The 16693-nt window shown below is 41.4% G+C and overlaps 1 protein-coding gene across 8 annotated transcripts in view; it reads right to left on the bottom strand.

Annotated features, from left to right (window-relative positions):
• Positions 1–16693, bottom strand: part of LOC122558104 (EF-hand calcium-binding domain-containing protein 4A-like) — a 141278-nt gene that overhangs the window by 64909 nt on the left and 59676 nt on the right. For 7 of the 8 annotated variants that reach the window (XM_087996724.1, XM_087996720.1, XM_087996719.1 and 4 more), the window contains 5 exons: positions 15295–15406; positions 12049–12220; positions 7307–7453; positions 6724–6814; positions 2035–2133 (listed from right to left, as the gene is read on the bottom strand). In XM_087996724.1, the coding sequence (XP_087852850.1) occupies positions 2035–2133; positions 6724–6814; positions 7307–7453; positions 12049–12220; positions 15295–15406 (621 nt within the window). The remainder of the gene's footprint in view (positions 1–2034; positions 2134–6723; positions 6815–7306; positions 7454–12048; positions 12221–15294; positions 15407–16693) is intronic. The other variant, XM_087996723.1, reaches the window with a different exon arrangement.

Below are 16693 nucleotides of genomic sequence, written 5' to 3'. Positions count from 1 at the left end.
TTTGCAGTTCACTGACTGCAAGATACAACTCTTGCATCAATTTTCAAAGTTAAAAATCACACAACACCAGGTTATACTCCAATAGGTTTTTTTGGAAGTACCAGCTTTCAGAGCTCTGCTTCTTCATCAGGTAGCTAGTTGGGCAGGATCATAAGACACAGAATTTATAGCAAAAGATCACAGTGCCGTGCAGAATGTATCTGCAGAGAGAGAGAGCAAGAGAACATGGGACTGTGTGATTGTGAGCAGAGGCTGATACCAAGTTTAGTACCCATGAGGATGGCCTCAACCAGGACCTTGGGTTCATATCACACTACAGGTGACCCCACTACACTACACAAACCCACGCAGACCCTCTCTCAGACGCAAACACATACACCCCCAACACTCAACAACGCACACACAGTCACAGACTTATACTCCCCATCACACATGTGCACACTCCACAAAGCATGCACACATGCAAAACACACAAGTCTATGGGGTGAATTTGCATTTGCAGATACATTCTGTTTTTGCTCAAAAAACACGCAATCTGCAGACAATGAAGGCAGACAATCCATATAACATTTTATAAATTCCTACTTTGGAAATAGAACCAGCCTGACAAGATTGGGATACAGACAGACGCTAACCTCATCCCTTTAATACATTGACTGAGCTGAGCTGTCACATTATTTTATAAAACCTTAAGTTACCTCAAGAATGTGACTTAAAAGTAGTTCTTTTAATGAACTTAAACCTGCAACCCATTCTAAAAGATGAATGATGTCCACCCCAGTCCAACACCGACTCCTCCACATCTCAATTTTCAAGGCTACTATTTGTTCTAATCTGTTTAGCAGAAAGACAGGCCTCAAATGAATTTTGAAGTTGTATAAATCTGCTCAAGGAAGAAAATATCCAAACTTCTCCAGAAGAGGAAAGGAATAATTGAAATACTTACTCACAGGGAATTACATCTGTAGACATTTTCCTCGTGGCTGAACACTTCAACTCCCCCTCCCACTCCACCAAGGACATGCAGGTCCTGCCTGACCTGCTGTGCTTTGCCAGCACCACACACACACACAACTCTGATCTCCAGCATCTGCAGTCCTCAATTTCTCTCAAGTTTCGAATGTAATGTTGGTCTTGCTTTTGTGCACCTTCTTTGCAGCCATAACTTTGTATCCCTCACTCTGATCTGTCACCCAATGATCTTTGTATGGTATGATCTGCCAGTACTGCATGCTAAACAAAAAACGTTTCACTGCACCCAGACACAAATAAAATTAAATAAGGGGACCAAAGCTACTCACAATACTCCAGATGTGGTCACACCAGCACCTTGTACAGTTACAGTAAGACTTCCCTATTCTCACCCCCTTGAAATAAGGGCCAACGTTCCATTAGCCTTACTGATTATCTGCTGTATGGGTGCAAGCTTTCTGCATGCACAAGTAATCTCAAGTCCCTTTGTGTTGCAGCTTCTTCTCAGTTTAAGTAATACAAATAACAATACCCAGTATGCAAGAATAAGAGTATCCCTTTGCAATTTGAACTAAATAACAAATCTTTCAGTCAGACCTCTACAAAATCTCTAATCTTTTGGAAGACAGATTGAGAGAAAAGGAAAACGCCAAGGAGGATAACGTCATAAGAAACATTAAGTTGCTCTATTCCACACAACCCTACATGGGTCAAACTCTCCTGGCTCACAAAAGCTTGCCCTTACAGCTGTTTGATGGCTGTGTGTCTTTTTTATTTCCCCATACTTTCTAGCTAGAACAAACATCCAATGCTTACAGAAACCAGTGAAGATAGAACAACTTGCATACATTCTTCGTGGAACATTTTAAATATGGAGCCCAATTAGTCTAGGTACACTCATTAAGAAAAAATGCATATGAAGACACTTGCTTTCAAACATGACATCATAAAAAGGAACTTTATTTTTTGCTGGCCCAGAGAATTCTCCTTATGGAAAACAAAACAAACAAATCCCAAAGTTAAACCAGTAATTTGAAAAGGACTCAAGGTCTCACAACATACCTTCTTCTGCTTTTGAATGATATTTTCTAGGTCCTGCTCCTTATTGCTGAGTTCCCTCTGTAGCTGATGGTTTCGGTCACTGTGCTTCCACACATCCTGCTGGGACACATAGCAAGAGCAAGAATACACTGCAGTGCAGTTAACAAACAAACAAACTTCTGTCATTTAGCATTCTCCAGCAAAACAGCACTGTTTAAAGCAACTCTGTCCTTGATCAGGCAGATTGTATTTTTAAAATTTACATTCAGGGACATGCAGACCCGACGCTAGCCCACATGATCGGAGATTGCCTGGGCGCATTAATTCAGCTCCCAGAATATCTGCACAACCCAGTTCCAGTCATTACCCATCAGTCCTATTACCAGTGGCACATGGGGTATGCTGACATTTTGGGCTCTGGGGCCATTTTCTCTTCAGCCCAATTTCACAGGACAAGTGTGCACAGTCTGGGAAGGGTCCATGATAGATTGTGCAGGGTATGAACAGTGTGGTCAAAAGACATGACCTTCAAGAATCCAGCTTTGGTAAGGTATTCCTCTCAGTCACTCTTCACCAAATGCCCATTCTCATTTTATTGACCAATCACAGGGCAGCCATGGGTACACCACTTTCTGATTTGAATCAGTGTGGCCATTGCTTGTTAAAGTTATTCATCCGGACTTGAGTTTGATGAACTGAGATCTCTCGCAAGCACGCTATTTGTCCAGCAACACACAACATCAAGTAGGGATGGTCTTGCTGGGAAATGTGGATGTACATGTAAACAAGGAGCAGGAATAGGTTATTTGGCCCCCCTGGCTGCTCTGTTATCTAATAAGATAGTGTCTGGTTTGATCGTAATCTCAAATTCCCATTTCCAGCTGTCCCTTTTATCTAATCATTTACCAAGGAATCTAGCCGTATCAGCCTTGAAACGTATTCAGAGAGTCTATTTCCTCTTCTTTTTCAGGACGAGAGTTCCAAAGATTCACTGCCTGATGGTCACCCTACCCTCAATAGGCCTCCTATGCTACATTTCCTTTGGCATCTCCTTTTGGCCAGTTAGGCTCTGGGATAACCATCTCTCTCCCCATCTCTCCTTCCCTCCCTCTCCATTCTCTCCCCAGCTAAAAGCATCGGCCAAGACTCTATTGTGGCACTTCACCATTGATTCCGACGGATATGGTCTAGCCTCCATTCGAAGGCTGCTAATTCAATGCAATACGGAGATAAATGCTGCAAGGTATGAAGTAACGTATTTTCAGAAGCAATAATAAACCACAGCTCTGTGGATATTTAGTATCTGGCAGCACTATTTGAAGAGCTTTCCCAGCGTCCCGGCCAGCTCTTATCCTTGAGTTAACAGCATTAGAAAAAGATTTCTAGTCTTTTCAAGGAATAGGAGGAATGAGTTTATTTATCACTTTTCACAACCTCAGGACATCAAGATGCTTCACAGTCAATAAAGAGCCTCCCAAATATCTTCATTTATGCAACCAGCAATGAAATAAATAACTATACAATCTGCTTGGCTAACATTGCTTGAACAATCAAGACTGGCCTGGACAAACTCGTCCATTATGTTTGGAATTTTGCAAGCAATCTTTTATGTTCATGTGAAATAGCAGACTGCACCTCAGTTTCTTCCAAAAGACAATGTATCTTTGACATTCCAGCACCCATTAAAGCACTACAGAGCCTGGCTGTATAGATGACATGCTCAAGTCTCTGGGGTGAGAATTGAATCAATGAATCTTTTGCCTTTCTCCTTCATATCCCTTGTGTCAAACAGTCTTTATTTAGAATCAGAATCCCTACAGTGTGAAAGCAGGCCATTTAGCCCATCAAATCCCATATTGGCCCTCAAAAGAGCATTCCATGCAGACACATCTTGTGCCTGTAACCCTGCATTTCCCATGGCTAACTGCACATCCTGGGCAATTTAGCAAGACCAAATCACCTAGCCTGCGCATCTTTGGACTGTGGGAGGGAATCCATGCAGACACAGGCAGAAAGTGCAAACTCCACACAGAGAGCCCAATCGAACCCAGGACACTGAACATAGAACATAGAAGAATACAGTGCAGTACAGGCCCTTCGGCCCTCGATGTTGTGCCGATCCAAGCCCACCTAACCTACACTAGCCCACTATCCTCCATATGCCTATCCAATGCCTGCTTAAATGCCCATAATGAGGGAGAGTCCACCACTGCTACTGGCAGGGCATTCCATGAACTCACGACTCGCTGAGTAAAGAACCTACCCCTTACATCTGTCCTATACCTACCCCCCCCTTAATTTAAAGCTATGCCCCCTTGTAATAGCTGACTCCATACGTGGAAAAAGATTCTCACTGTCGACCCTATCTAAACCCCTAATCATCTTGTACACCTCTATCAAGTCACCCCTAAACCTTCTTTTATCCAATGAAAACAACCCCAAATGCCTCAGCCTTTCCTCATACGATCTTTCTACCATACCAGGCAACATCCTGGTGCTGTGAGGCAGCAGTGCTAACCACTGAGCCACCATGCCACTCATTTACTTTCAAAATTCAAATGTTTGTCTAGAATAGTAAACAATGCAAAAAGACTTCTCTCCACCTGACCCACTTCTCTCATTTAGATGTCAACAGCCAAGATCTGATTTCTCATAAAACAAAGCTAGATCTACTTCTTTAACTTACGAAAGAAAAAAGGGGAGCCAACAATGTGCATTTATAGTCCTTTAAAATATTTTAAGGCCAAATGTGTTAACTGACCAATGCAGAGTCCCTCCCTCTCCATGCCTTTCACGCCCACCTGCCACACTACAGCAAGGCATGCAATCGAAGTTGTTTCATGTGACATAATTCTAACCACTACCAATTTGTGGTTACAGTGGTTTCCGCCACATTTCTTTCTTGCACTGTTATAAGTAGGCCCTTAAACCCAGTGAGCCAGCGAAGCCTAAGACATGCTGGAGGAACACCACCTCATCTTCCCCACTCTGCCTTGCTTGCATGGGTTTGCTCTCAGCAGACCGGATAACAGGCAAGTAACACTTACGCTTCATCTATATATTACTCCTTTACTACCCAAGATACTCTATTAGCACTTATTTTGCATTTTTCTCTCAGCACTTTTCCCTCCTCCTCCACTCGATCTCTATTTTTTTTAAAATGCTTTTGAAAAAAATTACTTTCCAGCCTCCCTCTGTTACAATAACGAGTCATACTAGACTTAAAACACCAACACTTTCTCACTCCATCGTCGGCACCAGACCCATTGAGTTGCTCCAACATTTTCTGTTTTTATTTAAGATTTCCAGATCCACACACTTTTGTTACAATTTGTTCACCAGGCACTGTTGGTGCCTGAACAATTCTAGTTAAAGATAGGTCAATGAGCTCAAGTGGGTTCTACCACTTGAATGAATGGCTTTTTCCTCCTTGCTGTCCTTGAACTGAATTGGCATAATTTGGTCTCTCTTGAACGTTTCCTGTTACTTCAAGAATGTGGAGGTCAAATGTGTACACACACTTAAAGAGTAAGGCTTTTTGATTATGAATTGTGGACAGTCTCTCCTATCTTATACCCTTCACTTTAACCTTGAAAAGTGTTTCACCTGCACCATGTAGGTTCATTTGTGAAGGCTTTAATCCATGGATGCCCCTGAATAATGCATTCTTATTATATCGTGTTCTTTCGAGTATTGTAATTGTTCTCAGGTAAAGGGATTATCAAAAACTTATACAACTTCATACCTATGAAATTATGTATGGCTATGATGAACTATAACATCACATTAAATGCAATAGGATATTGATTTATGAATCTTGTGCTTTAGTGATGAGCATGGAAGCTATTTTGTATCTTACGAATTGTTTTTACAAAGATGTCCAATCGTGTTTATTTGATCCAACTCTGATATTAAGCCTACCACGCAATATTATGCCTGTTCTTCGCAACATGATTATTTATTCTATTTTCCTCAAAGTTTTTTAATTCTGTACTCTCTCAAATGCTGCTTTCTTCCATAGCTCTGAAAGCTTTTAATCTTGCAGCATTCCCAATGTTGGTTTGTTTTCTTCTTTTAAAAGAATTACATTTTGTAACTTGGCAATTCTGTGTCACAGTACAACTTAAACGTATGCAATTTTCAGTCAAAAAGAAATATTCAATGGACTACATCCCACTTTTCATGATCTAATAAGCAATGCTTAAGCAATCTCCTTTTCAACAACTTCCCTAAGTAAAGCCTGGTGCCTGTGGCCTAAAATAATTCTTCCTTCATAAACCAAATGGATCTCCTACTCTTAATCTTCAATGGTCTTTTTACAATCTTCTTCTGTAAAATCCATCTGTTTAAGTAATTAAATAGTCCCTTTGTCATCCTAATTTTGGCTTGTGACTGATTTACAGGAACCCAGCAGTCAGAATAAGTAATCACACTATAAAATAGCAGAATATTAGCAAGGCTGTAAATACCTATCACAATATGACAGAACAGACAAATGTGTGGTTTGAATGAAATATTTACTCATCCAGCCAATTTTTTATAAATAATCAGGTTCTGTTTCTTGACAATGGATGAAAGAAAATGTCCGTCAAAGTTCTGAGGAAATAATTATTGTTAAAAGCTGACTAACCAAAAAAAAAATGCAGGATTCTTTAATTATCTGCGCATCACCACCCCTTCCTCACCCCCACCATAAAATTAAACATTTACCTGATTCAACAGCTGTTCTTTCTCCCGCTTAATCTGCTGCTCCATTTCCTCGTACAAGTATCGAACCTCTCGATCATGGTCACACTCCTTCCTGTGTTTGAGATAAAGAAAGGAGCTTCAGAAAAGATGATAAAACCTTGTTCCACATATGTATACTACTTGCTACAAGAGGCAGATACTCAACAAAATAATTCAGTTCAGAATAGCCTGATGTTTGCCAATAAAATAACTGGTGACGAACAAAGAAAATGAACTAATTTAATGACAGGAAAGCAAAAAGGAGCAAGTGGATCAGCAGAAAACCTAATGGCTTTGCATTATCTTTCAATACCCTTCTTGTTATTATCTCTCCTCTCAGGAATTTAATCACCCAATTGCCTACACTTCACCTGTGACTACACTGAGTGGTGGCCAACTCTTCACCATGAATGTAGAAGACATTATGGCCTGTCTCAATACTGGCTTCATCCAGTGCCTGTTAATTAACACTTTCCAATGGGAATTGCTGGATAATGGTAGGGACCAAGTCAATTTCAACACCCACTGATGGTGCCTTGCAATGTTTGCTTACTAAATTGATTACCGTTTCAATGCCTGTTCCATGGTTATCTTGTCATTTTGCACCTCCTGGACATGTGTTGAAACTTTAGACAAAAACTGTTCAAAGTTAGCTAGCAGCTCAGGTTTGTCCCTCCGCAATCTGGTCCACAACTCTCTCACTTCACTTTGACTGGAGAGGGAGAGAGAAAAAAGGAAGATTTTAAAAGAAAACAGTACACATCTATTGTAAACACCAGATTGGAATGGCTAACTTAAACAGTGCTATAATATGAATGAATTAATATCAGTAATTTCATTTTGAGTATTGCCATACATAACCTATTGGATATAATTGCACTGATCTATCTGGTAAGTGGCATGACCACATTATTTGCTAGGGTTGAGCTACAGGGAAGAGTCTAAATAGTCTGAGGCTATTTTTCCTGGAGCATCAGAGGCTGATTGTAAAATCTTGAGGGACACCGATTGGGTGAACAGTTGAAAGCAAACATTTGGTAGAGCAACGGTGTCAGACAGCATGTGAGCACAAAGAACATCTAACCAGACTCTTAGGAGTGAAATCACACAGGAGCCAGAGTGATGTGGGCTATTGTTTAATTGGAGAGAGAATCAGGTGAGGCCCATCTCAAAAACACTTTGCTCCGTCCTTTATGGTTTAACAAGTGGCATAGTGAGTTTCCATTAGGCAGTTGCCATTTAAGGAAGATGATTGCCTGTCAAACGCCTTGTTAATGGCTAACCTTATTAACATTCAGCTTTCCATATTCCCCAACGACGCAAATATCAAGATGGCTTGACATGGGAAAACCAAAGAGTGAGCAGCTGGTGAGTTCAGTACACCACTTTCTCTGAATGAGCTTCTTGTTGGACACCAGGTATCAAAACCTTGGGACATGCTCTATAGGTACCTGATACACACACAGCCATCACATCCATTTACATAGGCTTCCAACATGACCCAGACTCCAAGAACCCTCATGGCACATCTTCAATCCTCTACAGGACACATCTCCACTTCAATGCTGCAACTTAACCTGCACAAGCAACTCTCATTTTAGCGCTGCAGTCTGAACACTGTGCATCAAGGGGGACACACCCAGCTCATGGATTGGGCCAGCCCCACAGTCATAATACTCACTCACTTAGTCTAACTAACACCAATTGCTAACACCATCCCCACCTTGCCTTGTATTTTTTTCACGTTGCATCCCTCAGCCAGAGCTACCAAGCACATTTACTTCTATCTTGCCATACTATTTAGCGCAGACACAAAATCAGAAAGCATGCCACGGTTTTTAGCAGGCCCTCAGTCAAGTGGAGAGAGATAGTCTTCATAAAAAGGGTACTCTAGTGTAGTAATCCAAGAGCAGCCTTCAACATTACTCCAAGGGATTGGAAACAGTCAGCCACACAATTCAGCCTTCAGAGTCAGGATGCTCTCAACATAAGGGTTAAGAGCCAAGTGTAGGACAGTCCACCATGCTCTGAGTCCTTCTGAGAGAGAAGCCGGTGAGACCAAAGCATGTGGGACAGCCGTTACTATTAGCACAGGTGGGGAGGTGGGTCAAGTGAGCAATTTGGCAGCACAGAGGGCATATGGGGTCAGTGACTTTAGGGTCTGAGAGATAATAGCAGGTGAGAGAAGACATTGTACACAACAGGGAAAGTTAGAGCACGAGAGTTGAATTATAATTAGATTTTATTGTTGTATGTACTCAAGTAGAGGAATACATGAGACAGTGCAAAGGGTACAAAGTTGCCATTCTCCAGTGCTATCTTGGTAACAAAACCAGAAATTAAAATAAAAAAAGCAGAAACAAAGAGCCAAAAAAGGTAAGAAAATATCTAGATCTTAAAGCCTTATTGCCATCAAGATGTTGATCACCTGAGGGCGAGGGGGGTGGGGCCTCCAGTACCTAAACAGCTGCTGCCATTCTGCACATGGCCTGTTCTCGTCTCGGGACAAATCTCACGAATGATGTAAGCAGCTCCGGACTGGGTCTTAAGGATAACGCAGGTGCAAGAGATGCCAGTGAATTCCAGAGAGATCCACCAAGCGCCGAGTTGTTCCAGGGATTGGGTGAGCGATGCTATGGGGCAGGGCAGGTAATTAATGAGGCAAAATTTGGTAAGGTATGGCAAGAAATCTCATTAGCCTCCGCTACAGAGATCCATCCATGCCAAAACGTCAAATCTCCTGCTCCTCTGATGCTGTCTGACCTGCTGTGCTTTTCCAGCGCCACACTCTTCAACTCCATCCATAAAACTCAATGCAACTTAGATGTAGCAAAAAAAAAGCAATACAAGATTCAACCCACTTATTTCAAAACCAGTGCAATATTCCCTTACATGCAAGCTTAGCAAAATGCTTCCTCACATCAATGAGTCACCTTCTTTTATATAAATGAACTCCTGACTACCCACAAAGTAAAAATCAAAAAAAAACAGATGCTGTAAACCAGAAACAAAAACAGAAATTGCTGGAAAAGCTCAGTAGGTCTGGTAGCATCTGTGTAAATAAATCAGAGTGAACGTTGAGTTCTGAGGAAGGGTCACGGGACCAAAAATGTCAACTCTGTTTGCTCTCCACAGATCTGCCAGACTTTGAGCTTTTCCAGCAAATTCTCTTTGATCCTAACTACCCACCTTCATTTTTCTCTTAATCTAAATTATACTGTGCCCTTGTGACTTTTAATTCTTTTTTAAAAGAACTAATGACTGACTGTATCCTGTGTTAGCCTTTATTGTCTGTGTGGTGTTCTAGCTGCTTTTTTCACATCACTATTATGCAGGCTACTCACCTGCTGTCCCCAGGAGGGTTTGGGGAGAAAGTGTATTTATAAAGTCACATATTGCTTTATTGGTTTGTGGTAGTCTCCTACCATTGGAAGGTGCACAATGGATGTGGTTGTATCAGTTTTCAATTACAGCTACTTACTCCAGGCTAAATCAAGAATAAAAAAAAAATGGTACATCATACACAATATATCCTGCTGATTTGTCTATATTTAGGAGCCCAAGACTTGGTTTTGCAGGAGCATGTTAGAAAGCTTCCAGTAAATATGCACAATTGGGTTAGATTTCAGATTGCATTCTTTGTCTGTCCCAATCCATATAAAGGGCTCTAGGTCTTTCTTACAGCTTTAACCTTTCCAACATAACTGTTACTTATTGAGGTCTTTATCTTCAGTTCTCCTTTCCTCACCTTAAGGCACCAATTACTTGATGCAATACAATTTTGTTTGGTATCTCTCTGTACAAGGAGTCAGAGTCAAGGAATGTCAGCCTGATGGTGATTACTCTCACTGCCAGACAATCAAACCTAATCTGGTTATCATGTGACAGCCAAACACAAGACATCATCTTCTACCAAGGATCACTAGACAGGAATAAGGAATAGGTTGCCTGGGCAATTTGCTTTAGACCCAGCCTGGTATGGGTAAAATCTTGCACTTGCAGTATTCCCCCGAAAGCAGCTATACACCATCCAAGGAAAAAAAAGGATGGAGGAAGAAAAAGCAATTTTGCTTACTTAACTCAATCAAACCAGAATAAAAGATTGGATTTACTCTGCCCAATCCACTTTGTTGCATTCACTCATCCCACTCTCCGCTTCTAATTCGGTTGACAGGCCCTCTGAGCTCAATCCATTCTATGCGTAGTCAAGGCGTTGGATTAAGATCTTAAAGAAAACACTCAAGAAGCTTTGCCCTTTTGAGGCGTAAATGGAGCAGTGCTTTCCTTAAAAAAAGTGGCAATTTGCTAGTTTATTTTTAAAACTGAAAACCATGTGACATATTTGCTTCTATATGGCCTTACATTTCGTTAGCCCTACTTGAAATACAAGCAATATGCTAACCACTCTTACTCTATCAAAACATTAGAATCAGAAGTAGGCTGTTCCTCCACCTATTCACTGTGATCATGGCTGATCCTCTACCTCAATGCTAAACTCCTGCTCTCTTCCATTACCCTTTATTACCTTCCAAATCTATTTATTTTTTCAATATATTCAGTGATTTGACACTGCAGTCTTCTGTGGGAGGTTATTCCATAGATTCACCACCCTCTGAGTGAAGAGATTGCATCTCATGGCCTATCACATATCAGGAGACCATGACCCCTTATTCCAGACCCCTTGGCCAGGTGATGCAGCATCCCTACTTCCCACCCTGTCAGAATTTTACACATTTCAAACAAGATGTATCTCATTCTTCTCAGCTCCAATGAATACAAACCCAAGTCAACCCAATCTCTTGCGATATAACAAAACTGCCATCCCAGGTGAACCTCCTCTGCTCTCCTACCAGGCAAATATAGCTTTTGTTGTTGGAGGAGGCTCACTAAATGCCCTGTACAGCTGCAGTGAGTCATCCTTGCTCATGTACTCAATAAGTAAAATTCGCATTGTTCTTCACAAACAGTGAAAGTGCAAACAGGTCCATTTCTTTACTCAAGGAGAAATTACAGAGCTTCAATTCACTGGGATCCTACTTACTTGAGGGCACTATTTTGTCCCCACCATTATATTTGAGCTACATCATAATTAGCTTCAGTTGCTTTCAAAGCTTTTTGCTTCCTGCCTAACATGCGCAAATCATGAAGTCCTGGACAACTACACAGAGACGTACAGCATGAAAATAGACCCTTTGGTCGGACTTGTCCAACCAGATATCCTAAACTAACCCCAACCTATTTCCCATTAGATGATATTGGATTGGGGGGGCTATAAAACTATGCAGAAACAGAATAGGAAATACTTACTCCTCAAAGATCTGTGAAGCACCAAGTTGCTGCATCAAGAAACAAAACCGCTTCTGTTCCTCATCATCTATGATATCCAGGTCATCAGACCAGCCAGATTCAAACGTTTCCTCAAGCTTTGAGCTTTCCCGACTTTCTGTTGCTGGCAATACCTCGATACCTATGAATTGTCCTGTACATTTGAGAGAGACACAGTTGGACAAGCTACTCCACCAACGGGTCAATAAACAAAAACTTACACTTGAAGAATCCCAGCCCTTTGAAGTCAAAACACTGGGAATCTAGCAGCAATGGAACTGAACTAAAGGAAACTGGCGCAATGAAGAGAAAGAACAAAGATACAAGAACATAGGAGGGCAGCCTGCACTGCTCCACTCTTACCAACTAAAGCAGTACAATACAGATTAAGATTGTAGGGTAAGAAGAGGAGTACGGTCTAAAGATCTTGTCTCACCCACTCAACCTGATCATATCCCACACCCTCACATGCAGTGATACCCAGAAAAAAAAAAGGTTCCAAATCTCTCTATGCCAGCCTTCAAATCTTGGAGAAAGTGAAGACTGCAGATGCTGGAGAGTCAGAGTCAAAACGTGTGGCATTGGAAAAGCACAGCAGGTCAGACAGCATCCAAGGAACAGGAGAATCAACATTTCAGGCATCAGCCTGATGAAGGCCTTATGCCCGAAGCATTGACTCTCCTGCTCCTCGATGCTGCCTGACCAGCTGTGTTTTTCCAGTGCCACAATTTTTGACTCAGCTTTAAAACATACCCTATGATAGAAAATTCACAATTGTCTGACAGAGGGACACTAGACAACCCTTTTGAAGAAAGAAGTGACTCTTTCACACTCCGACCTGTTCTCCTGTCTTTTTGATTCCCCAGTTGGAGAAATCACCTGCTGTCTCTACCCTGTCAAGCTTTTGCGGAATTATGACTGTTTCAACGGGTTCAGTCTATGGCCAAGTGAAAGGGTGGGGATCAGTTAGCTCTCCCGGAAGCAGCAGAACATTGTAATGGATGTTACTGGGAATGCAAAGAGATCTGGGAGAAAACGAAATGGATCCCGGACTAAGCCCTGGGATTTTACGGAGAGACAAGACTAGAGAGGTGGGTCAGGGTGACATTTTGGGGTGAGGTTGCCCCAGATGTTCACACAGGATACCACTCTTCCCACTCACCAGAAGGACACAGCCCTTGATGTGTAACCATCTTCTTGGAGAGAAGATTTATCTAATAACGAGCTACTCCTAAGGCGGTCGTTCTCTTCAGGGCTTCCAAAACCAGGAATCAAGCTCAAAACGAGAGTGAGAAGTCCACAGTGTGTGAGATGTTACGATCTCCCCAACAGTGATCAGTGGATGGCCAGTGAGCAGGCTCACCCTCCCAAAAAGCTAGAGGTTAACCCAAGGTCATCCTGTTTGAAGCCAGCAGAAGACGGCAATAGCAGGTACATTTTTAAAAAAGCACATTTGGAAGTGAAACTTTTAGAACTTTAAAGGTAAAAAGAGTTTCACAGCCAGGTTCAGTGCTGTGGGAGGTGGACTCTCCGCAGTACAGTATGTGACAGCAGCTGCACCGAAGGGCAGGTAAGGTAGGGTGGTCTCCAGGTTTCCCTGGAGCAGTGACCCCTCCCCACCCAGAGCCACTACTGGGAGTCCACCTACAGTCAGCAAAGTTGGACCTATGCAAGAACCTGGAGGTAAACTGAAAATTCCAAGGAGCCTCCCTTTATCAGCTTTTAGAGGCCCTTAATCAGTTAGATCAGTTTCCTGCCACTTCTTCATTCTGCCTCCATGTAAACAGCCTGGAGGAGCAGCAGAATGGCACCAGGAATCCAGATCGCAGGCTGGGTGCACCTATTTTAGTGCCTGCCCCCTCCCACCTGACTGAGAGGAGCAAAACTCCGAAAGCTTATGATTTCAAATAAACTTGGACTATAACCTGGTGTCATCATGTGACTTCTGACCTTGTCCATCCCAGGCCTCAGTGCCAGGGACCCGGGTTCGATTCCAGCCTCGGGCGACTGTGTGGAGCTTGCACATTCTCCTAGTGTTTGTGTGGGTTCCTTTTGGGCGTATTGGTTTAATACACAGTGCCTTTCCTTTGTTCGATGTAGTTATTATGCGTTAACTAATATTTGATCTATATGGATTGAGTTTACTTGTTACAGCGGAAGTCTTTAAAAGATAAAATCTTGTCCTTTGGCTATTTCCAGTAGCTGTTGGGAAGTTTCTCAGTTTTTAAAAACAAAATTAATTGGTCTCTGGGAAATTGTAACAACTTGTTTTATTTCATGTTTCATTTCCGTTCTGCGACAAGCGATGAAATAGGTGCAGCCGACAATGACCTACTCCATATTCTTCAGAAGGCTAATGTAAATGGAACACGTACACTAATTTTGCAACTAATTAGCACTGAATCCATTCTGAGTGGTATTGGGAACATAAAAGGCAAATTAGGATGAATTCAGTGCTTCTAGTGTTGCTAATGGTTTCCAGCAACAGTGATGCTGTCCTTACACAACATGCCCTATTCAAAACATGTTTGCTATTTCCACACAGAACCTTTAATTATAACCGTGTGGGAGTTGAAAGGATAGTTCCAATTATAAGAAGAATTGATTTGTAGCTTAGCAGTTCTACCCATATTATCTTTGTTAGCACTTCGAGAGTGGGGTTTTTTTTGGTGCAGAATAGACAAGAGTACATTTGGTTTTATTCATTTAATTCTATCTTTTTGAATTCAATAAACTTCATTACATTATGGCACCATGAGGCTTGGTTTAATGGAGCTACTCATTTATTTTTAGAATAACCTTTATTTTCATCAATATTTGCCCCGCGTCACAATCTTTATTAAAAAGACTTAAAATTATTAAATTACTTCAAATTCATCCTGCATTCAGTATGCCTTCATTTCAGTTATTAAGAAAATATTGAACGAGTTTTTTGAAGGAGGATTTGACATTTTAGGGCAAAATTCAAATGCAGCAAAGCAGCCCACGGTCACCGCATTCTTTGCTAAAGGAATCCGAAATGAATCGGATTCACTGGCCCCCCCCTTTGTATCTTTCTTAGCTTCAAACATGTACCTAAAAACTTTCCCTTCAACAAACAAGTCTTGTGGATGTGTATAATTCTCCATTGCAAAGAATACTATGTAAAGACATTTCTCCAACTTGACCTTGATAAAAGACACCACTTAGTTCAATCACAATAGCATTTTCACAATTTGTGGTACATACCAAATCCCATGCTGAATTCCAAGGGCGTTAAATAGCCATTGTTACTCTGGTCCAGGCTATCAAAGACATCTTCCAATTGCTCCGGGGTCAGAGGTAACTCATTCTGCAATCTCTGTAAATGAAGCAAGGGACAGATCTACAGAAGATAGTCAAATATAACAGTTCTCTAGCACTTCACAAAATCAAACTGTTATGCCTCACTAAGATAGCACTCTGGAAATAGAGCCACACTGTTCCTGGCATTGACACAAAAGATTTTAAAAAGTACATTGAATTTCCTAATTTATGTGAGTTTTCAACCCAGGTTGACAAAATGGGGACCAGGTCTCTTATAAAGAAAATAAGTTTTTAACTACAGATGAACAATTATGAACCACTGACACATAACTCTACTAACTAGTTTAAACTCTATCCACTTATAAGCATTCCCTCTACACACAAATATATACATGGATGTCATCCCTGATCACAAGGTTTGCTGAGATTATTCTTTTGCTGATCAGAATGCTACTTTTCAATCCTCCTTCTCCAGGTACCATCACTTGTTTGCAGGAGAAACACAAGGACTGGTTCATACTTAAGGGTTTCTGACACAGTAACTTAAAGTCACAGCTTACACCAAATGATAAGTGCAATAAATTGGCTATCTTCAGGCTTGAGATGCTCTTTATTGCAGAGCAAAAACACTGACTGAATATTTGATATTTTAAAACAAGGAAAGAAGTACTTTTCACTTCCGATGCAACATATTGTTGTAAAAGTAGAATGTTGATCCGCCTAATCATCTCTTTCCCTTGATTAGCTGTTACATCAGAAAGTTGTGAACGTTCTCTGCTTCCTGTCCAATGATGCGTACTGAATTTTGCTTTAACAGTGGTACACTATCCTTGCCCTACCTCTCCAACCTCTCTCGAGTCTTTGAGGTGGTTCAGCACATTGGTGTACAGTTCAGTGGAACAACTCTCATTCTGTTTCATTCATGCAGCCAAATATAGCCAGGGCATCTTTATCAACAGCCACTCATCTCACACCCAAGTATAACTTGGTTAGATTTCTGGGGCTCATTACCACAGTTACTTAATATAAGCAGTTGACCATTCATAAGGAATTTTCAGGTGGTGTGATAAGCAGCAGTCTAGATATGATGGACAAATATAAAACCCATGACAACCCTATTCACTGAGACCAGAGGATGAATAGGCAGTTGGCAAGGTCTAGGTCAAACATATTAATGTTGTTATGAAGACAGCATCCTGCTTTCCAGCCAAAGGGTGTAGGGAAATCTGCCTGGAGTCTTCCCTAAACCTCTTCTAGTCTATCCTCCATCTGAAGACAGCAGCTCCCTGTTCTGACTGCCTTCTGACTATGAGCAAGGATTGCAGATTACCAACCCCAAAAA

This window comes from Chiloscyllium plagiosum, unplaced genomic scaffold, assembly GCF_037043375.1.
Source record: "Chiloscyllium plagiosum isolate Xiang-an unplaced genomic scaffold, Cpla_swu_hap1 HiC_scaffold_18, whole genome shotgun sequence".
NCBI lineage: Eukaryota > Metazoa > Chordata > Chondrichthyes > Orectolobiformes > Hemiscylliidae > Chiloscyllium > Chiloscyllium plagiosum.
This window is presented reverse-complemented; position numbering and strand designations above follow the sequence as displayed.